Genomic DNA, 23172 nt, shown 5'->3' on the forward strand with positions numbered 1-23172 from the left:
TTAAAGGAGAGGAAGGGGAATGAGAAGAAATGCAACTTACCGTTTTGCTCGCATACCCATGAGGACGATTTTCGTTTCCAGGTCAGCGTTGTGCACACACACAGGCTTTGGCAGTGAACCAAAGGGCTGTCATTCAAAGGCGGGCAGCAGTTTTACTGAACACCTAGCTGTGTTTCCACGTGGAAGGAAAGTTGTGGCGTTCTGCCGTGTTTAAATGGTGGAAAAAATATACTGGTAGGGACCAGTAGGGACTTTTGTAAGATCTCAGCTGTGTCTAAAGTGGAACAACAGAGCGGTCTGCTTCCGTAACTTAAATATTCAGGATGAACCTGTTCAAGCACTGAGATATTTGCAATGAGAGTGTGATTAAACCTGATATAAGCTGGGATAGTATTTTCCAAAGAGGCCCAACTCCCCCTTTCAGAAGCTAATTAGGTACTTCAGGGTCGATGTACCATGGAAAGGGAATATGAAAGTTAGTTAGAAAGTTCTTATGAGATATTATTTATAAAGTATTGCTGTAATCTGGAAAGTGCTATGATTTTTAAGAAAACCTTAACTTGTATGGAATGCGATGACGAATAAATGCAATGAAATGTTTATTCAGAACCTTTTCTGGACTGCGATAGAGGAGTGGTAATTATCCCTCTCTCTTCAGTGCTCGTTAGGAAATATCCAGATACTCTCTTCAGTCTTGGACATCGACAAACTGGGGTGAGGTCAGGGAGGTCCCCAGGGCAGTCGGGGCTGGAGCACCTGCCCTGGGAGGAGAGACCACAGGAGCACGGCTTGGCCAGCCTGGGGCGGGAAAGGCTTGGGAGGGACTCACAGAAGCCACCCTGCTTGCAGGGAGGACGTGAGAATATGCAGCCAGGCCCTTGGATATTAGGAAAAATTTCTTTACTGAAAGAGTGATCAAGCATCGGAACAGGCTGCCCACGGCAGTGGTGGAGTCACCATCCCTGGAGGGGTTCAAAAAACGTGTAGATACGGCACTTTGGGATGTGGTTTGGCAGGCATGTTGGTGTTGGGTTGGTGGTTGCGCTTGATGATCTTAGAGGTCTTTTCCAGCCTTCTGTGATTCAAGGATTCTGTGATTCACAGAGTGCCACAGTGGGGTGGGAAGACATTGCTTTGTGGTTGGACTCACAGGCAGTTAGGTGCTGCAAGGCTCAGACCTCAGGGTCACTCCACAAATGCAGCTGGGGATGGAAGTCTCCTCTGGGGCGTAAAACTGGACCCCTTCATCCAAAGCCGCACACAGGTTGTGGTTCTGGTTGGCCAAGCGTAGGGTGGTGTCTAGTATGTATGTTTAATGCCAGAAAGTGCAGAGTGGAGATGTTTAATCTCCCTGCCTGCCTGAAGCCCCCATATGCCCTAGATTCCCAAGCTTCCACCCCATAAAATCCCGTGGGTTTAGGCATGCTCCAAACAGCTTGCATCTCCGCAGTGAGTGGTCCAGCCATACCGAAGTCTAGAAACAACAGCATTCAGCCAGGTGTATTCACAAATCTAAATGCTTGCTCATAGTAGGTTGACTTCCTTATCCTTCTACAAGTGGCAAGACACCTAAACAAAACCATGTGCCATTGTAGTGCAGGAGTAATAAACTTCATAGGTGTTTGACATCTCTGTGTGTTTTGAGGGAACAGCAGGGTTAAATTGTGAAAATTGCAAATGAGGAATCGCGTGAAAATCTACATAAATGTTAATGTACCACCATTTATTAGACTACAGTAATAAATAAACTCAGAGTGAGTAAAAGATAAATTCATTGTGTGCGGCCCCTACATACACATTTTATTTATGGATAGCTTTTTCTTTGTATATTTTGCACATACCTAAATAAGTATACTCATACACGCAGGATGTCTCAAATGAAAATAGGATCATAATTTACGATTCTGTTAAAAAATATCTATGGGCTGTTTAAAGAAACAGGCTTTCTTTTACATTCAGGAGAATATTTCTGGGGAAAACACAGTATTCCATCCTTAGCTTCCCTTGCAAATAACTGAAAGAAAGGCAGGGGTGGAAAGACTTCTTTAATTCTTTTTTTTGTTACTTTGTTTCCATACAGACACACATAAATAGCTTTAGAAAGCCATTTAATGGCAGTATGCAGGAGCAAGGTAGTGTATTCCTGGGGTTTACATCGGAGAAGAGACTAGGTACACCAGACTTGTTGGTATCCTTATTGGTATACGGACTGGTATATTAAAGTAGACAACAGCCATTCATACCAATAAAGCAGTATGTATATTTGCCAAATTATGTACTCCAGCAAATTTTTATATTAAAACAAAACACAAATTTTACTCTTTTTTACTGGGGGGGAGTGGGGGGAGCGGTGTGATGTGTAAAAGAATTTTCTCTTTCCATCCTTCAACCTTCACGATAATTTCTGGGCAATCTCTTGCTCTCTCCCTAGCAGAAGAGCCACCTTTCCATAATGGTGTGTTTTCTAGTCTTAGAGCTGCAGATGTAAGATAGCACAGGGTATGCCAAACACATAATGGTGGATTTATTCGACAGATACAGAAGCACAGTGTGACATCTCTTCCAGCTATCTCAGCTGTGTTTACCCATTTCTGCCTACTGTATGGCAAACACTTCTGTGGTGTAGACAGACAAAGACTGTCTGGTGGATGGGTTCTCTCTCCAATTCCCAGAGCGTTTTGTCACACGTTCCTTATGGCAACTATGAAAGCTTTGGTTATGTAGAAAAAAGATGTGTTAGGTTACATACGGCAGAGACAAGATGGAAATACACTTACTGATATATGTGAATACATTGCTTTATCTACAGATGGTATTCTTAGCAACACATTTTAAATTCAAACCCAGTCCTTTATTCGTATGTGTTATAAATGAATGGAGGCATCTTTGGCAACAGAAACTTTTGATGCAAATTCAATGAAAAAATTAAAAAAAAAACAGTCCATCTGCAAAATATCAAGAATTGCGAAATTTGTGTTTGTGATCTTCATCTCCGTATTTCTACAGCTAGAGTTTTACTCCCATCACTTTGAGAAATATAAAAATGCTCTATTTATTTTGCCAGTGATGGCGACATTTCGGAGTTACACAGAAATACAAAAAAGGAACACATTTCCTTAATAGTATTTTTATCTACTACTCTCTACAAAATTACATTGCATTTTAGTGTTGCTCTTTAGTGGCATTCTCTACTACCTTATAAGATGAGCTACGGCTAGATATATTTCCATAAAGGATAAAATAATTGCCATATACACTCTCTAAAAACCATTTTGCTTGTGAGACGCAGCTGTGTACGAAAGGAAGAGAAAAAAAGTGGGGGGCATTTCTCTGTGCTGGAATACTTTCAGAGAGTGGAACTGCAGAGTGTTTCAGCACAGATGTGAGTATAATTTAAAGAACAGTAATACACTTGCAAACCCGCTCCATCTCTTCGTGCATTCATCTTGGTATCTTTGGAAGGGTGAAAGAGAGATTGAAGTTGGCAGGATATTAAATAAAGTAAGGCACTTTCATGTTCTTAATCAAGCTTACAGAAAGTTTACAAAATATTTATGAACTTACCTTTCCTTTGAATACTTTTTTCAGCTGTTGTTTCAGATATAGATCTAGTTACTGTTTTTTTCTTCTGTGTTCCAGAGGCTCTGACCTCTCTCATCAAGGCACGACTTTGCTGTAGTTGTTATGCAAGAACTCCTGTGTTGCTCTGAATCATACAAGGAAGGAGAAGAGATAACAATCTTTCTCTTTTTTTATAATAGAAACCTAATATATGCAAAATAATATATAATAACTATGGATTATATAATTAAAGGTTAATGGATTTTCTGTATTCATATTAATCTTAGCAAAGTGCCCAGAGAGGTAGTGGAGGCCCCATCCCTGGAAACATTCAAGACCAGGCTGAACAGGGCTCTGAGCAACCTGATCTAGTTAGCCGTGTCCCTGCTTGCTGCGGGGGGGTTGGACTAGATGACCTCTAGGGGTCCCTTCCGACCCAAAACTTTCTATGATTCTATAAAGTCTTTGTTGGCATTGCCAAAACAGGCACGGCAAAACCAGTTGCTCACTGGAAAAGACTAGCATAGGAAGGAGGGGGTTCAGTTTCAGATGAGTGACTTGATGCAGCTTTGTCTGTGCTGCTGTGGAAAAAAGTGTAGCAAAGTCTGAAGACAAAATTTGATAAAATAAATTGTTCTTTCTAGAATCAAATCTAGACTTCGAATGTCAGGAGAACTCCTACAACAAAGACTTTACAAAAAATAAAATGTTAATGCATAGTATGGGTAAGAAACTAATTTAAAGCCCAAATCCTGTTAGTTTAAGAGGCTCAGTTAAAGTTTGTTAGATGAGTTTTCTGTTTAGTGGTATTCATATGACAGTCCTAAATGCAGCAGAAGAAACGTTAGAAAGGTGCGCACATACTGAAAAGAAAGGGATCTACAGTACTGTGGAGACCACCAAGACATGCCATATGTACCATAAATACAGGACACCATAGCACACATTACGGAATAGGAGCTATGAAAAATGCTTTCCTCTGCTGACTCCCAGCTATATGCTGGCATTAATTTACTGTGCTCAGTTTCCTTAGCTTTTCTGGGTTCTAGGGGTGACTGTGACCATCAAATCTATTTTCATCATAAGCAATATACTCATGTGTATGATGTGCCATGGCTTATGAGTGAGAGTTTAAGTAGCTGAAAGTAAGCAATACCTGTACTCAGTCTTGAGTCCTGGTCCCTGCTATATGTATTGTGTTTGCATTTAATCCACATGTGCAGTACATACATAGCTGAAGCTAGGACTTCGTACTCCCAGATACCTGTCCCAACATGCACAGGAGTTGTTTCATGATTTGCTTGTTCTATTTTCTGGCTCTACAGACTTCAATTTGTGGCTACATAGTAGTGCAGGTTCATCAGAAAGGCTGCTCCCAACTAGAATCACGTGTAGCATTATACGTAGGACACTGATACATAGGATCAAACCTTCTCTCGTGATGACGGATCAGGAAACTTGGTCATCTACTTCTCAAGCAAGTGCTGCAGTTCCAGTGGAAATGCAGCTGTTCCAGTGATTTAGAGTACAGTAATGCACCCAAATACGTAACTTCTTCCTGGACATGTGAGGAGGCAGTACACCTTCAGTTTATCAGTGGTTCTTTGGTTGTGGAGTCTCCTTCTCTGGAGATAGTCAAGACCCACCTGGACAAGGTCCTCTGCAGCCTGCTGTAGGTGACCCTGCTTCAGCAGGAGGGCTGGACTAGGTGACCCACAGAGGTCCCTTCCAACCCCTACCATTCTTTACACATATGAGCTGCACTTTCTTTGTGTTCTGCAAATGATCTGTGCATGTTCTGTTTTTCAGTTTTAGGTAGTACCAATGTATGAACATGCAGAACATCCTAAAGCAATGGCAAGATTTTTAGTAACGAAAGAAGGCATAACTGGCAAAATTCATTAACTATATGACAGTTCCAGCTAGCTTGTTTCATCAGCATTAGTAAAAGCCCTGCATTTTCCTCAACAACCCATGAAACTTCATTACAGGAATGGCTAGTTACCAGACGCTGATGACATTTTTATCTATTTTAGGGAATTTTCCCCTTGCTAGGTTCTCCTAAGAAAAAAGATTTGAAATGCCCAGAAATAGTTCCTTTTTAAATATAATTTCATCGTTGTTTTTTAATAGTTTTTAATACTGACATTTAGGTTTTTTGAAGGGAATGGTGAACAAACTTAGTGGTCTCTGGTAGTACCTAGTGCTTCAACAGTGCTGCCTTACCATGGTGAGCACCAAGGCCCAAACTGTCCTAATTCTGAGTAATGTGGACTAAAGGAAAAAAAAAAATCTTAAGGGAAAAGAAACATGTAACACAGCACTGACCTCAGATGGCTTGATCCAAAGACAGCTGGAGAACTGCCATTTAGGTGTTTGGTTTTTAGAACAGGACCAAATCTGTGCAGATTACAGATATGCAGCATATACCAAAGATTGGAGCTACTTCCAGTGTAGAACATCAGGGAGTAAAGTCTGATGTTTCAGTCGTCCTTTCTCTTCTCAAATGTGCACCAATACTCGCTGCTTGTCTTTGTGGTATAGACTGCAAAAGATGCAAAGATGTAAGCCCTGCAAGAGAGTCACCAGGCTTCAGAATGGTTCCATCTCCAAAGTCTTTATTTCACTTCCAAGAGAAAACCTTTATGTTGTCTAACTCCGTGTGGGTGCTGACTTCTTCCAGTGAGCTGAAAGCATGGGGGTTTCTTGATGACTGAACGTATAAAAGTAGTGTGTGGCATTTTGTGGCACCTGCTGTGAAAAAAATGCTGTCCCTTGACTAGATAATACAGCAATATAAACCTGTCACAGCAGAGTGGTGCACTCATGTTATCTGCATGCTTACGGGTTGAGTCATAACTTCTGTAATTTGTTTATGCCCGTGCAATGTCACATTAATGCAGTTGGTCAGCCTCAGCTTGAGCCCATGTAACCATCTGAAGGCAGCGAAGAGACACAGGCAAAACAGGGAGATAGCTAAGAAATCTCTGAGTGCTGGGGACTCCAGAGCTCTATTTATCTGCAGTGCTGAAGTGAGCAAATAAATAGATTTTAAGCAACAGTCAAAACCTCTTGATGTTTGAATGCAGAAAGGGATCAAATGCTATGGGCAAAAATATGATCTTTTTGTACAGTCTCTTGTAGAATCATACTACAAAGTAAAATCATTCTTACATATTACAAGACATATTGAGGCAGCTTATAAATATAAATGCTTATAAATATCTGAAGGGTGGGTGTCAGGAGGATGGGGCCAAACTCTTTTCAGTGGTGCCCAGCCACAGGACAAGGGCAATGGACACAAACTGAAGCAGAGGAAGTTCCGTCTGAACATGAGGAAGAACTTCTTCCCTCTGAGGGTGATGGAGCCCTGGAACAGGCTGCCCAGGGAGGTTGTGGAGTCTCCTTCTCTGGAGATATTCAAGACCTGCCTGGACAAGGTCCTCTGCAGCCTGCCGTAGGTGACCCTGCTTGGGCAGGCGGGTTGGACTAGATGACCCACAGAGGTCCCTTCCAACCCCGAACATTCCGTGATTCTGTGATTCTGTGAGTCCTAGCAACCAAAGCAGAACATTGTCTGGAGCACTGTGAGGATCTGGAACTCTCACCTTTGGCAATTTGCTCTGAGGTTCTAAACCGTTTGCCTCAGCTGCTTGCTACAGACTATATAAATGGAGGCCTAAATCAGAAGGCTCATTCTCCCTCTGAGGCGGTAGGGAAGAGGTGAAAAGGGGAGAGAAGGAAAAACAGGAAGAGAAAGAGTAGCAAGAGGGTTCAGGGCTCACCATGGGCCCTGCGCAGCTCTTGCTGCTCTTGCTGCTCTTGCTGCTGCCCAGCAGTGGCGTTCTCACACGTAAGTACTGCCTTTTATGCTAGTGCTTTTTGCTGCTTTATTTATGAACCTGTGTGTCCTGGGTTTGGCCAGGACAGGGTTAATTTTCACCGGACTCCAGGAAGGGGCACAGCCGGGGAGTGGGGGCTGACCCCACCTGGCCAAACAGAGCCCGGTATTCCATACCATGTGCCATCACGCTGGGTTCCGGTTGGGGGGGGCGGCGCGGTGGGAACGCTCTCTCGGCTCGGGAGCGTGCGGCGCTGGTGCGGTCCGAGAGAGCGGGTCTGATTTTGTCGTGTTTTTTTCTCCTTATCTGTATCGTTGTTGTTACTGTTGCCTCTGTTTGCTGTTCTGTTAAACTGCCCTTATCCCGACCCACCAGTTTCTGCCTGTTTTCTTTCCATTCTCCTCCGCACCCCGGCGGGGGGAGGGGCGGCCGCGTGGCGCTTTTGTTGCCAGCGGCAGCCGAAACCAAAACACTGTGAAAACAAAAATAATACAAAAATCAACAGGACAATGGCTTATAGAATTAGAGAGGGTAAGTGTGGCAAAGATGTAATCTCTTCACTTTGTAGGCTGTACAATCGTAGAAAAAGTCACAAATGTCGCCTGGGGTCTTTTGATCAGATTTAATGTAGCTTGGAGATACCACACAGACTTGTCTCAGCTGTTGCTAACCTATTTTGCAGCGAGCGTGAAGATGGAGAGCAGTAAAGCAAAATGCATTAGGCAGGCAATACTGACATTTAAAATAGAACTTTGTGTTAAAGGGACACAGTCATCAGTAGTAGTAGTAAAAGACGTAGGCCAGTAGAGTTTTTTTTCCTAAGATCAGAAAAGTCAGCCTAGATCAATGTGGTGCTGTGGACTGTGAGCTATCCTTGCTTCCCAAGAAGTGGCTTTTTAGAATATGACACTGTAGTGTTAGTTAAGACTTCAGGAGCCTTAGGGAGGAAAGTGAGTCTAGGGCCAATTATGCAGGTCTGGTTTTATATGCAGATCGAATTCATCATAAATACACCTTTGTTGAACTAATATTCTGTTGTTGACATACAATTTTAAAGGATGCTTTTGTTTCTACTGGTCATTGATGTTACTACTGTTACTATTGTAATAGTTATACTACTGTTGCTATTGCTGTTACTATAACTGATGTTACACTCTGTTTCTATATAGTGGTCAACCTTAGAATTCCCAGAGTGAAAACTTGGAAAGTGTGCAGAGAATGTTGTGAAAAGTGATGGCATTCATGTGTAATATCCCAAAGAATGACATAGCATCAGATGAAAGCAGCAAATTTACTAGATTTGATTTGATTTGATTTGACTTTTATTTTAAGTAGACTCATATGGGACATACCCAAGACAGATTGGAGCAAATTATTCTTCCTGACTTGAATAGGCTTCCAGTCAGTGTTCTTTTCCTTCAAAGAATGAACTCTCAATAATCAGAAAATATTTAGTAGCAGAGAATTGTAGTATTCTCAAAGTTGTCCTTCTTTAAATATACAAAAAGCAAAATACAGGCATTCATCCATTATGCAGTATTTTTGTTATCTCATCAAACAGACTAAAAGTCCATGGTCTGTAATATATAATGTAATGTATATAATATAATATAAACCGAATATATGCAAAATAATATATATAATAACTATGGATTATATAATTAAAGGTTAATGGATTTTCTGTATTCATATTAATCTTAGCAAAGTGCCCAGAGAGGTAGTGGAGGCCCCATCCCTGGAAACATTCAAGACCAGGCTGAACAGGGCTCTGAGCAACCTGATCTAGTTAGCCGTGTCCCTGCTTGCTGCGGGGGGGTTGGACTAGATGACCTCTAGGGGTCCCTTCCGACCCAAAACTTTCTATGATTCTATAAAGTCTTTGTTGGCATTGCCAAAACAGGCACGGCAAAACCAGTTGCTCACTGGAAAAGACTAGCATAGGAAGGAGGGGGTTCAGTTTCAGATGAGTGACTTGATGCAGCTTTGTCTGTGCTGCTGTGGAAAAAAGTGTAGCAAAGTCTGAAGACAAAATTTGATAAAATAAATTGTTCTTTCTAGAATCAAATCTAGACTTCGAATGTCAGGAGAACTCCTACAACAAAGACTTTACAAAAAATAAAATGTTAATGCATAGTATGGGTAAGAAACTAATTTAAAGCCCAAATCCTGTTAGTTTAAGAGGCTCAGTTAAAGTTTGTTAGATGAGTTTTCTGTTTAGTGGTATTCATATGACAGTCCCTAAATGCAGCAGAAGAAACGTTAGAAAGGTGCGCACATACTGAAAAGAAAGGGATCTACAGTACTGTGGAGACCACCAAGACATGCCATATGTACCATAAATACAGGACACCATAGCACACATTACGGAATAGGAGCTATGAAAAATGCTTTCCTCTGCTGACTCCCAGCTATATGCTGGCATTAATTTACTGTGCTCAGTTTCCTTAGCTTTTCTGGGTTCTAGGGGTGACTGTGACCATCAAATCTATTTTCATCATAAGCAATATACTCATGTGTATGATGTGCCATGGCTTATGAGTGAGAGTTTAAGTAGCTGAAAGTAAGCAATACCTGTACTCAGTCTTGAGTCCTGGTCCCTGCTATATGTATTGTGTTTGCATTTAATCCACATGTGCAGTACATACATAGCTGAAGCTAGGACTTCGTACTCCCAGATACCTGTCCCAACATGCACAGGAGTTGTTTCATGATTTGCTTGTTCTATTTTCTGGCTCTACAGACTTCAATTTGTGGCTACATAGTAGTGCAGGTTCATCAGAAAGGCTGCTCCCAACTAGAATCACGTGTAGCATTATACGTAGGACACTGATACATAGGATCAAACCTTCTCTCGTGATGACGGATCAGGAAACTTGGTCATCTACTTCTCAAGCAAGTGCTGCAGTTCCAGTGGAAATGCAGCTGTTCCAGTGATTTAGAGTACAGTAATGCACCCAAATACGTAACTTCTTCCTGGACATGTGAGGAGGCAGTACACCTTCAGTTTATCAGTTGTTCTTTGGTTGTGGAGTCTCCTTCTCTGGAGATAGTCAAGACCCACCTGGACAAGGTCCTCTGCAGCCTGCTGTAGGTGACCCTGCTTCAGCAGGAGGGCTGGACTAGGTGACCCACAGAGGTCCCTTCCAACCCCTACCATTCTTTACACATATGAGCTGCACTTTCTTTGTGTTCTGCAAATGATCTGTGCATGTTCTGTTTTTCAGTTTTAGGTAGTACCAATGTATGAACATGCAGAACATCCTAAAGCAATGGCAAGATTTTTAGTAACGAAAGAAGGCATAACTGGCAAAATTCATTAACTATATGACAGTTCCAGCTAGCTTGTTTCATCAGCATTAGTAAAAGCCCTGCATTTTCCTCAACAACCCATGAAACTTCATTACAGGAATGGCTAGTTACCAGACGCTGATGACATTTTTATCTATTTTAGGGAATTTTCCCCTTGCTAGGTTCTCCTAAGAAAAAAGATTTGAAATGCCCAGAAATAGTTCCTTTTTAAATATAATTTCATCGTTGTTTTTTAATAGTTTTTAATACTGACATTTAGGTTTTTTGAAGGGAATGGTGAACAAACTTAGTGGTCTCTGGTAGTACCTAGTGCTTCAACAGTGCTGCCTTACCATGGTGAGCACCAAGGCCCAAACTGTCCTAATTCTGAGTAATGTGGACTAAAGGAAAAAAAAAAATCTTAAGGGAAAAGAAACATGTAACACAGCACTGACCTCAGATGGCTTGATCCAAAGACAGCTGGAGAACTGCCATTTAGGTGTTTGGTTTTTAGAACAGGACCAAATCTGTGCAGATTACAGATATGCAGCATATACCAAAGATTGGAGCTACTTCCAGTGTAGAACATCAGGGAGTAAAGTTTGATGTTTCAGTCGTCCTTTCTCTTCTCAAATGTGCACCAATACTCGCTGCTTGTCTTTGTGGTATAGACTGCAAAAGATGCAAAGATGTAAGCCCTGCAAGAGAGTCACCAGGCTTCAGAATGGTTCCATCTCCAAAGTCTTTATTTCACTTCCAAGAGAAAACCTTTATGTTGTCTAACTCCGTGTGGGTGCTGACTTCTTCCAGTGAGCTGAAAGCATGGGGGTTTCTTGATGACTGAACGTATAAAAGTAGTGTGTGGCATTTTGTGGCACCTGCTGTGAAAAAAATGCTGTCCCTTGACTAGATAATACAGCAATATAAACCTGTCACAGCAGAGTGGTGCACTCATGTTATCTGCATGCTTACGGGTTGAGTCATAACTTCTGTAATTTGTTTATGCCCGTGCAATGTCACATTAATGCAGTTGGTCAGCCTCAGCTTGAGCCCATGTAACCATCTGAAGGCAGCGAAGAGACACAGGCAAAACAGGGAGATAGCTAAGAAATCTCTGAGTGCTGGGGACTCCAGAGCTCTATTTATCTGCAGTGCTGAAGTGAGCAAATAAATAGATTTTAAGCAACAGTCAAAACCTCTTGATGTTTGAATGCAGAAAGGGATCAAATGCTATGGGCAAAAATATGATCTTTTTGTACAGTCTCTTGTAGAATCATACTACAAAGTAAAATCATTCTTACATATTACAAGACATATTGAGGCAGCTTATAAATATAAATGCTTATAAATATCTGAAGGGTGGGTGTCAGGAGGATGGGGCCAAACTCTTTTCAGTGGTGCCCAGCCACAGGACAAGGGCAATGGACACAAACTGAAGCAGAGGAAGTTCCGTCTGAACATGAGGAAGAACTTCTTCCCTCTGAGGGTGATGGAGCCCTGGAACAGGCTGCCCAGGGAGGTTGTGGAGTCTCCTTCTCTGGAGATATTCAAGACCTGCCTGGACAAGGTCCTCTGCAGCCTGCCGTAGGTGACCCTGCTTGGGCAGGCGGGTTGGACTAGATGACCCACAGAGGTCCCTTCCAACCCCGAACATTCCGTGATTCTGTGATTCTGTGAGTCCTAGCAACCAAAGCAGAACATTGTCTGGAGCACTGTGAGGATCTGGAACTCTCACCTTTGGCAGTTTGCTCTGAGGTTCTAAACCGTTTGCCTCAGCTGCTTGCTACAGACTATATAAATGGAGGCCTAAATCAGAAGGCTCATTCTCCCTCTGAGGCGGTAGGGAAGAGGTGAAAAGGGGAGAGAAGGAAAAACAGGAAGAGAAAGAGTAGCAAGAGGGTTCAGGGCTCACCATGGGCCCTGCGCAGCTCTTGCTGCTCTTGCTGCTCTTGCTGCTGCCCAGCAGTGGCGTTCTCACACGTAAGTACTGCCTTTTATGCTAGTGCTTTTTGCTGCTTTATTTATGAACCTGTGTGTCCTGGGTTTGGCCAGGACAGGGTTAATTTTCACCGGACTCCAGGAAGGGGCACAGCCGGGGAGTGGGGGCTGACCCCACCTGGCCAAACAGAGCCCGGTATTCCATACCATGTGCCATCACGCTGGGTTCCGGTTGGGGGGGGCGGCGCGGTGGGAACGCTCTCTCGGCTCGGGAGCGTGCGGCGCTGGTGCGGTCCGAGAGAGCGGGTCTGATTTTGTCGTGTTTTTTTCTCCTTATCTGTATCGTTGTTGTTACTGTTCCCTCTGTTTGCTGTTCTGTTAAACTGCCCTTATCCCGACCCACCAGTTTCTGCCTGTTTTCTTTCCATTCTCCTCCGCACCCCGGCGGGGGGAGGGGCGGCCGCGTGGCGCTTTTGTTGCCAGCGGCAGCCGAAACCAAAACACTGTGAAAACAAAAATAATACAAAAATCAACAGGACAATGGCTTATAGAATTAGAGAGGGTAAGTGTGGCAAAGATGTAATCTCTTCACTTTGTAGGCTGTACAATCGTAGAAAAAGTCACAAATGTCGCCTGGGGTCTTTTGATCAGATTTAATGTAGCTTGGAGATACCACACAGACTTGTCTCAGCTGTTGCTAACCTATTTTGCAGCGAGCGTGAAGATGGAGAGCAGTAAAGCAAAATGCATTAGGCAGGCAATACTGACATTTAAAATAGAACTTTGTGTTAAAGGGACACAGTCATCAGTAGTAGTAGTAAAAGACGTAGGCCAGTAGAGTTTTTTTTCCTAAGATCAGAAAAGTCAGCCTAGATCAATGTGGTGCTGTGGACTGTGAGCTATCCTTGCTTCCCAAGAAGTGGCTTTTTAGAATATGACACTGTAGTGTTAGTTAAGACTTCAGGAGCCTTAGGGAGGAAAGTGAGTCTAGGGCCAATTATGCAGGTCTGGTTTTATATGCAGATCGAATTCATCATAAATACACCTTTGTTGAACTAATATTCTGTTGTTGACATACAATTTTAAAGGATGCTTTTGTTTCTACTGGTCATTGATGTTACTACTGTTACTATTGTAATAGTTATACTACTGTTGCTATTGCTGTTACTATAACTGATGTTACACTCTGTTTCTATATAGTGGTCAACCTTAGAATTCCCAGAGTGAAAACTTGGAAAGTGTGCAGAGAATGTTGTGAAAAGTGATGGCATTCATGTGTAATATCCCAAAGAATGACATAGCATCAGATGAAAGCAGCAAATTTACTAGATTTGATTTGATTTGATTTGACTTTTATTTTAAGTAGACTCATATGGGACATACCCAAGACAGATTGGAGCAAATTATTCTTCCTGACTTGAATAGGCTTCCAGTCAGTGTTCTTTTCCTTCAAAGAATGAACTCTCAATAATCAGAAAATACTTAGTAGCAGAGAATTGTAGTATTCTCAAAGTTGTCCTTCTTTAAATATACAAAAAGCAAAATACAGGCATTCATCCATTATGCAGTATTTTTGTTATCTCATCAAACAGACTAAAAGTCCATGGTCTGTAATATATAATGTAATGTATATAATATAATATAAACCGAATATATGCAAAATAATATATATAATAACTATGGCTTATATAATTAAAGGTTAATGGATTTTCTGTATTCATATTAATCTTAGCAAAGTGCCCAGAGAGGTAGTGGAGGCCCCATCCCTGGAAACATTCAAGACCAGGCTGAACAGGGCTCTGAGCAACCTGATCTAGTTAGCCGTGTCCCTGCTTGCTGCGGGGGGGTTGGACTAGATGACCTCTAGGGGTCCCTTCCGACCCAAAACTTTCTATGATTCTATAAAGTCTTTGTTGGCATTGCCAAAACAGGCACGGCAAAACCAGTTGCTCACTGGAAAAGACTAGCATAGGAAGGAGGGGGTTCAGTTTCAGATGAGTGACTTGATGCAGCTTTGTCTGTGCTGCTGTGGAAAAAAGTGTAGCAAAGTCTGAAGACAAAATTTGATAAAATAAATTGTTCTTTCTAGAATCAAATCTAGACTTCGAATGTCAGGAGAACTCCTACAACAAAGACTTTACAAAAAATAAAATGTTAATGCATAGTATGGGTAAGAAACTAATTTAAAGCCCAAATCCTGTTAGTTTAAGAGGCTCAGTTAAAGTTTGTTAGATGAGTTTTCTGTTTAGTGGTATTCATATGACAGTCCCTAAATGCAGCAGAAGAAACGTTAGAAAGGTGCGCACATACTGAAAAGAAAGGGATCTACAGTACTGTGGAGACCACCAAGACATGCCATATGTACCATAAATACAGGACACCATAGCACACATTACGGAATAGGAGCTATGAAAAATGCTTTCCTCTGCTGACTCCCAGCTATATGCTGGCATTAATTTACTGTGCTCAGTTTCCTTAGCTTTTCTGGGTTCTAGGGGTGACTGTGACCATCAAATCTATTTTCATCATAAGCAATATACTCATGTGTATGATGTGCCATGGCTTATGAGTGAGAGTTTAAGTAGCTGAAAGTAAGCAATACCTGTACTCAGTCTTGAGTCCTGGTCCCTGCTATATGTATTGTGTTTGCATTTAATCCACATGTGCAGTACATACATAGCTGAAGCTAGGACTTCGTACTCCCAGATACCTGTCCCAACATGCACAGGAGTTGTTTCATGATTTGCTTGTTCTATTTTCTGGCTCTACAGACTTCAATTTGTGGCTACATAGTAGTGCAGGTTCATCAGAAAGGCTGCTCCCAACTAGAATCACGTGTAGCATTATACGTAGGACACTGATACATAGGATCAAACCTTCTCTCGTGATGACGGATCAGGAAACTTGGTCATCTACTTCTCAAGCAAGTGCTGCAGTTCCAGTGGAAATGCAGCTGTTCCAGTGATTTAGAGTACAGTAATGCACCCAAATACGTAACTTCTTCCTGGACATGTGAGGAGGCAGTACACCTTCAGTTTATCAGTTGTTCTTTGGTTGTGGAGTCTCCTTCTCTGGAGATAGTCAAGACCCACCTGGACAAGGTCCTCTGCAGCCTGCTGTAGGTGACCCTGCTTCAGCAGGAGGGCTGGACTAGGTGACCCACAGAGGTCCCTTCCAACCCCTACCATTCTTTACACATATGAGCTGCACTTTCTTTGTGTTCTGCAAATGATCTGTGCATGTTCTGTTTTTCAGTTTTAGGTAGTACCAATGTATGAACATGCAGAACATCCTAAAGCAATGGCAAGATTTTTAGTAACGAAAGAAGGCATAACTGGCAAAATTCATTAACTATATGACAGTTCCAGCTAGCTTGTTTCATCAGCATTAGTAAAAGCCCTGCATTTTCCTCAACAACCCATGAAACTTCATTACAGGAATGGCTAGTTACCAGACGCTGATGACATTTTTATCTATTTTAGGGAATTTTCCCCTTGCTAGGTTCTCCTAAGAAAAAAGATTTGAAATGCCCAGAAATAGTTCCTTTTTAAATATAATTTCATCGTTGTTTTTTAATAGTTTTTAATACTGACATTTAGGTTTTTTGAAGGGAATGGTGAACAAACTTAGTGGTCTCTGGTAGTACCTAGTGCTTCAACAGTGCTGCCTTACCATGGTGAGCACCAAGGCCCAAACTGTCCTAATTCTGAGTAATGTGGACTAAAGGAAAAAAAAAAATCTTAAGGGAAAAGAAACATGTAACACAGCACTGACCTCAGATGGCTTGATCCAAAGACAGCTGGAGAACTGCCATTTAGGTGTTTGGTTTTTAGAACAGGACCAAATCTGTGCAGATTACAGATATGCAGCATATACCAAAGATTGGAGCTACTTCCAGTGTAGAACATCAGGGAGTAAAGTTTGATGTTTCAGTCGTCCTTTCTCTTCTCAAATGTGCACCAATACTCGCTGCTTGTCTTTGTGGTATAGACTGCAAAAGATGCAAAGATGTAAGCCCTGCAAGAGAGTCACCAGGCTTCAGAATGGTTCCATCTCCAAAGTCTTTATTTCACTTCCAAGAGAAAACCTTTATGTTGTCTAACTCCGTGTGGGTGCTGACTTCTTCCAGTGAGCTGAAAGCATGGGGGTTTCTTGATGACTGAACGTATAAAAGTAGTGTGTGGCATTTTGTGGCACCTGCTGTGAAAAAAATGCTGTCCCTTGACTAGATAATACAGCAATATAAACCTGTCACAGCAGAGTGGTGCACTCATGTTATCTGCATGCTTACGGGTTGAGTCATAACTTCTGTAATTTGTTTATGCCCGTGCAATGTCACATTAATGCAGTTGGTCAGCCTCAGCTTGAGCCCATGTAACCATCTGAAGGCAGCGAAGAGACACAGGCAAAACAGGGAGATAGCTAAGAAATCTCTGAGTGCTGGGGACTCCAGAGCTCTATTTATCTGCAGTGCTGAAGTGAGCAAATAAATAGATTTTAAGCAACAGTCAAAACCTCTTGATGTTTGAATGCAGAAAGGGATCAAATGCTATGGGCAAAAATATGATCTTTTTGTACAGTCTCTTGTAGAATCATACTACAAAGTAAAATCATTCTTACATATTACAAGACATATTGAGGCAGCTTATAAATATAAATGCTTATAAATATCTGAAGGGTGGGTGTCAGGAGGATGGGGCCAAACTCTTTTCAGTGGTGCCCAGCCACAGGACAAGGGCAATGGACACAAACTGAAGCAGAGGAAGTTCCGTCTGAACATGAGGAAGAACTTCTTCCCTCTGAGGGTGATGGAGCCCTGGAACAGGCTGCCCAGGGAGGTTGTGGAGTCTCCTTCTCTGGAGATATTCAAGACCTGCCTGGACAAGGTCCTCTGCAGCCTGCCGTAGGTGACCCTGCTTGGGCAGGCGGGTTGGACTAGATGACCCACAGAGGTCCCTTCCAACCCCGAACATTCCGTGATTCTGTGATTCTGTGAGTCCTAGCAACCAAAGCAGAACATTGTCTGGAGCACTGTGAGGATCTGGAACTCTCACCTTTGGCAGTTTGCTCTGAGGTTCTAAACCGTTTGCCTCAGCTGCTTGCTACAGACTATATAAATGGAGGCCTAAATCAGAAGGCTCATTCTCCCTCTGAGGCGGTAGGGAAGAGGTGAAAAGGGGAGAGAAGGAAAAACAGGAAGAGAAAGAGTAGCAAGAGGGTTCAGGGCTCACCATGGGCCCTGCGCAGCTCTTGCTGCTCTTGCTGCTCTTGCTGCTGCCCAGCAGTGGCGTTCTCACACGTAAGTACTGCCTTTTATGCTAGTGCTTTTTGCTGCTTTATTTATGAACCTGTGTGTCCTGGGTTTGGCCAGGACAGGGTTAATTTTCACCGGACTCCAGGAAGGGGCACAGCCGGGGAGTGGGGGCTGACCCCACCTGGCCAAACAGAGCCCGGTATTCCATACCATGTGCCATCACGCTGGGTTCCGGTTGGGGGGGGCGGCGCGGTGGGAACGCTCTCTCGGCTCGGGAGCGTGCGGCGCTGGTGCGGTCCGAGAGAGCGGGTCTGATTTTGTCGTGTTTTTTTCTCCTTATCTGTATCGTTGTTGTTACTGTTCCCTCTGTTTGCTGTTCTGTTAAACTGCCCTTATCCCGACCCACCAGTTTCTGCCTGTTTTCTTTCCATTCTCCTCCGCACCCCGGCGGGGGGAGGGGCGGCCGCGTGGCGCTTTTGTTGCCAGCGGCAGCCGAAACCAAAACACTGTGAAAACAAAAATAATACAAAAATCAACAGGACAATGGCTTATAGAATTAGAGAGGGTAAGTGTGGCAAAGATGTAATCTCTTCACTTTGTAGGCTGTACAATCGTAGAAAAAGTCACAAATGTCGCCTGGGGTCTTTTGATCAGATTTAATGTAGCTTGGAGATACCACACAGACTTGTCTCAGCTGTTGCTAACCTATTTTGCAGCGAGCGTGAAGATGGAGAGCAGTAAAGCAAAATGCATTAGGCAGGCAATACTGACATTTAAAATAGAACTTTGTGTTAAAGGGACACAGTCATCAGTAGTAGTAGTAAAAGACGTAGGCCAGTAGAGTTTTTTTTCCTAAGATCAGAAAAGTCAGCCTAGATCAATGTGGTGCTGTGGACTGTGAGCTATCCTTGCTTCCCAAGAAGTGGCTTTTTAGAATATGACACTGTAGTGTTAGTTAAGACTTCAGGAGCCTTAGGGAGGAAAGTGAGTCTAGGGCCAATTATGCAGGTCTGGTTTTATATGCAGATCGAATTCATCATAAATACACCTTTGTTGAACTAATATTCTGTTGTTGACATACAATTTTAAAGGATGCTTTTGTTTCTACTGGTCATTGATGTTACTACTGTTACTATTGTAATAGTTATACTACTGTTGCTATTGCTGTTACTATAACTGATGTTACACTCTGTTTCTATATAGTGGTCAACCTTAGAATTCCCAGAGTGAAAACTTGGAAAGTGTGCAGAGAATGTTGTGAAAAGTGATGGCATTCATGTGTAATATCCCAAAGAATGACATAGCATCAGATGAAAGCAGCAAATTTACTAGATTTGATTTGATTTGATTTGACTTTTATTTTAAGTAGACTCATATGGGACATACCCAAGACAGATTGGAGCAAATTATTCTTCCTGACTTGAATAGGCTTCCAGTCAGTGTTCTTTTCCTTCAAAGAATGAACTCTCAATAATCAGAAAATATTTAGTAGCAGAGAATTGTAGTATTCTCAAAGTTGTCCTTCTTTAAATATACAAAAAGCAAAATACAGGCATTCATCCATTATGCAGTATTTTTGTTATCTCATCAAACAGACTAAAAGTCCATGGTCTGTAATATATAATGTAATGTATATAATATAATATAAACCGAATATATGCAAAATAATATATATAATAACTATGGATTATATAATTAAAGGTTAATGGATTTTCTGTATTCATATTAATCTTAGCAAAGTGCCCAGAGAGGTAGTGGAGGCCCCATCCCTGGAAACATTCAAGACCAGGCTGAACAGGGCTCTGAGCAACCTGATCTAGTTAGCCGTGTCCCTGCTTGCTGCGGGGGGGTTGGACTAGATGACCTCTAGGGGTCCCTTCCGACCCAAAACTTTCTATGATTCTATAAAGTCTTTGTTGGCATTGCCAAAACAGGCACGGCAAAACCAGTTGCTCACTGGAAAAGACTAGCATAGGAAGGAGGGGGTTCAGTTTCAGATGAGTGACTTGATGCAGCTTTGTCTGTGCTGCTGTGGAAAAAAGTGTAGCAAAGTCTGAAGACAAAATTTGATAAAATAAATTGTTCTTTCTAGAATCAAATCTAGACTTCGAATGTCAGGAGAACTCCTACAACAAAGACTTTACAAAAAATAAAATGTTAATGCATAGTATGGGTAAGAAACTAATTTAAAGCCCAAATCCTGTTAGTTTAAGAGGCTCAGTTAAAGTTTGTTAGATGAGTTTTCTGTTTAGTGGTATTCATATGACAGTCCCTAAATGCAGCAGAAGAAACGTTAGAAAGGTGCGCACATACTGAAAAGAAAGGGATCTACAGTACTGTGGAGACCACCAAGACATGCCATATGTACCATAAATACAGGACACCATAGCACACATTACGGAATAGGAGCTATGAAAAATGCTTTCCTCTGCTGACTCCCAGCTATATGCTGGCATTAATTTACTGTGCTCAGTTTCCTTAGCTTTTCTGGGTTCTAGGGGTGACTGTGACCATCAAATCTATTTTCATCATAAGCAATATACTCATGTGTATGATGTGCCATGGCTTATGAGTGAGAGTTTAAGTAGCTGAAAGTAAGCAATACCTGTACTCAGTCTTGAGTCCTGGTCCCTGCTATATGTATTGTGTTTGCATTTAATCCACATGTGCAGTACATACATAGCTGAAGCTAGGACTTCGTACTCCCAGATACCTGTCCCAACATGCACAGGAGTTGTTTCATGATTTGCTTGTTCTATTTTCTGGCTCTACAGACTTCAATTTGTGGCTACATAGTAGTGCAGGTTCATCAGAAAGGCTGCTCCCAACTAGAATCACGTGTAGCATTATACGTAGGACACTGATACATAGGATCAAACCTTCTCTCGTGATGACGGATCAGGAAACTTGGTCATCTACTTCTCAAGCAAGTGCTGCAGTTCCAGTGGAAATGCAGCTGTTCCAGTGATTTAGAGTACAGTAATGCACCCAAATACGTAACTTCTTCCTGGACATGTGAGGAGGCAGTACACCTTCAGTTTATCAGTTGTTCTTTGGTTGTGGAGTCTCCTTCTCTGGAGATAGTCAAGACCCACCTGGACAAGGTCCTCTGCAGCCTGCTGTAGGTGACCCTGCTTCAGCAGGAGGGCTGGACTAGGTGACCCACAGAGGTCCCTTCCAACCCCTACCATTCTTTACACATATGAGCTGCACTTTCTTTGTGTTCTGCAAATGATCTGTGCATGTTCTGTTTTTCAGTTTTAGGTAGTACCAATGTATGAACATGCAGAACATCCTAAAGCAATGGCAAGATTTTTAGTAACGAAAGAAGGCATAACTGGCAAAATTCATTAACTATATGACAGTTCCAGCTAGCTTGTTTCATCAGCATTAGTAAAAGCCCTGCATTTTCCTCAACAACCCATGAAACTTCATTACAGGAATGGCTAGTTACCAGACGCTGATGACATTTTTATCTATTTTAGGGAATTTTCCCCTTGCTAGGTTCTCCTAAGAAAAAAGATTTGAAATGCCCAGAAATAGTTCCTTTTTAAATATAATTTCATCGTTGTTTTTTAATAGTTTTTAATACTGACATTTAGGTTTTTTGAAGGGAATGGTGAACAAACTTAGTGGTCTCTGGTAGTACCTAGTGCTTCAACAGTGCTGCCTTACCATGGTGAGCACCAAGGCCCAAACTGTCCTAATTCTGAGTAATGTGGACTAAAGGAAAAAAAAAAATCTTAAGGGAAAAGAAACATGTAACACAGCACTGACCTCAGATGGCTTGATCCAAAGACAGCTGGAGAACTGCCATTTAGGTGTTTGGTTTTTAGAACAGGACCAAATCTGTGCAGATTACAGATATGCAGCATATACCAAAGATTGGAGCTACTTCCAGTGTAGAACATCAGGGAGTAAAGTTTGATGTTTCAGTCGTCCTTTCTCTTCTCAAATGTGCACCAATACTCGCTGCTTGTCTTTGTGGTATAGACTGCAAAAGATGCAAAGATGTAAGCCCTGCAAGAGAGTCACCAGGCTTCAGAATGGTTCCATCTCCAAAGTCTTTATTTCACTTCCAAGAGAAAACCTTTATGTTGTCTAACTCCGTGTGGGTGCTGACTTCTTCCAGTGAGCTGAAAGCATGGGGGTTTCTTGATGACTGAACGTATAAAAGTAGTGTGTGGCATTTTGTGGCACCTGCTGTGAAAAAAATGCTGTCCCTTGACTAGATAATACAGCAATATAAACCTGTCACAGCAGAGTGGTGCACTCATGTTATCTGCATGCTTACGGGTTGAGTCATAACTTCTGTAATTTGTTTATGCCCGTGCAATGTCACATTAATGCAGTTGGTCAGCCTCAGCTTGAGCCCATGTAACCATCTGAAGGCAGCGAAGAGACACAGGCAAAACAGGGAGATAGCTAAGAAATCTCTGAGTGCTGGGGACTCCAGAGCTCTATTTATCTGCAGTGCTGAAGTGAGCAAATAAATAGATTTTAAGCAACAGTCAAAACCTCTTGATGTTTGAATGCAGAAAGGGATCAAATGCTATGGGCAAAAATATGATCTTTTTGTACAGTCTCTTGTAGAATCATACTACAAAGTAAAATCATTCTTACATATTACAAGACATATTGAGGCAGCTTATAAATATAAATGCTTATAAATATCTGAAGGGTGGGTGTCAGGAGGATGGGGCCAAACTCTTTTCAGTGGTGCCCAGCCACAGGACAAGGGCAATGGACACAAACTGAAGCAGAGGAAGTTCCGTCTGAACATGAGGAAGAACTTCTTCCCTCTGAGGGTGATGGAGCCCTGGAACAGGCTGCCCAGGGAGGTTGTGGAGTCTCCTTCTCTGGAGATATTCAAGACCTGCCTGGACAAGGTCCTCTGCAGCCTGCCGTAGGTGACCCTGCTTGGGCAGGCGGGTTGGACTAGATGACCCACAGAGGTCCCTTCCAACCCCGAACATTCCGTGATTCTGTGATTCTGTGAGTCCTAGCAACCAAAGCAGAACATTGTCTGGAGCACTGTGAGGATCTGGAACTCTCACCTTTGGCAATTTGCTCTGAGGTTCTAAACCGTTTGCCTCAGCTGCTTGCTACAGACTATATAAATGGAGGCCTAAATCAGAAGGCTCATTCTCCCTCTGAGGCGGTAGGGAAGAGGTGAAAAGGGGAGAGAAGGAAAAACAGGAAGAGAAAGAGTAGCAAGAGGGTTCAGGGCTCACCATGGGCCCTGCGCAGCTCTTGCTGCTCTTGCTGCTCTTGCTGCTGCCCAGCAGT

At 42.4% G+C, this 23172-nt stretch overlaps 1 protein-coding gene across 1 annotated transcript in view; it reads left to right on the forward strand.

Annotated features, from left to right (window-relative positions):
* The first annotated feature begins 574 nt into the window (after positions 1-574).
* LOC142364605 (apolipoprotein B-100-like) overlaps positions 575-23172 on the forward strand; it is a 77082-nt gene continuing 54484 nt past the window's right edge. Inside the window, 1 exon segment of the mRNA XM_075444451.1 lies at positions 575-636. Within this exon segment, the coding sequence (XP_075300566.1) occupies positions 575-636 (62 nt within the window).

This window comes from Opisthocomus hoazin, chromosome 2 (assembly GCF_030867145.1).
Source record: "Opisthocomus hoazin isolate bOpiHoa1 chromosome 2, bOpiHoa1.hap1, whole genome shotgun sequence".
In the NCBI taxonomy this organism is placed as follows: Eukaryota; Metazoa; Chordata; class Aves; order Opisthocomiformes; family Opisthocomidae; genus Opisthocomus; species Opisthocomus hoazin.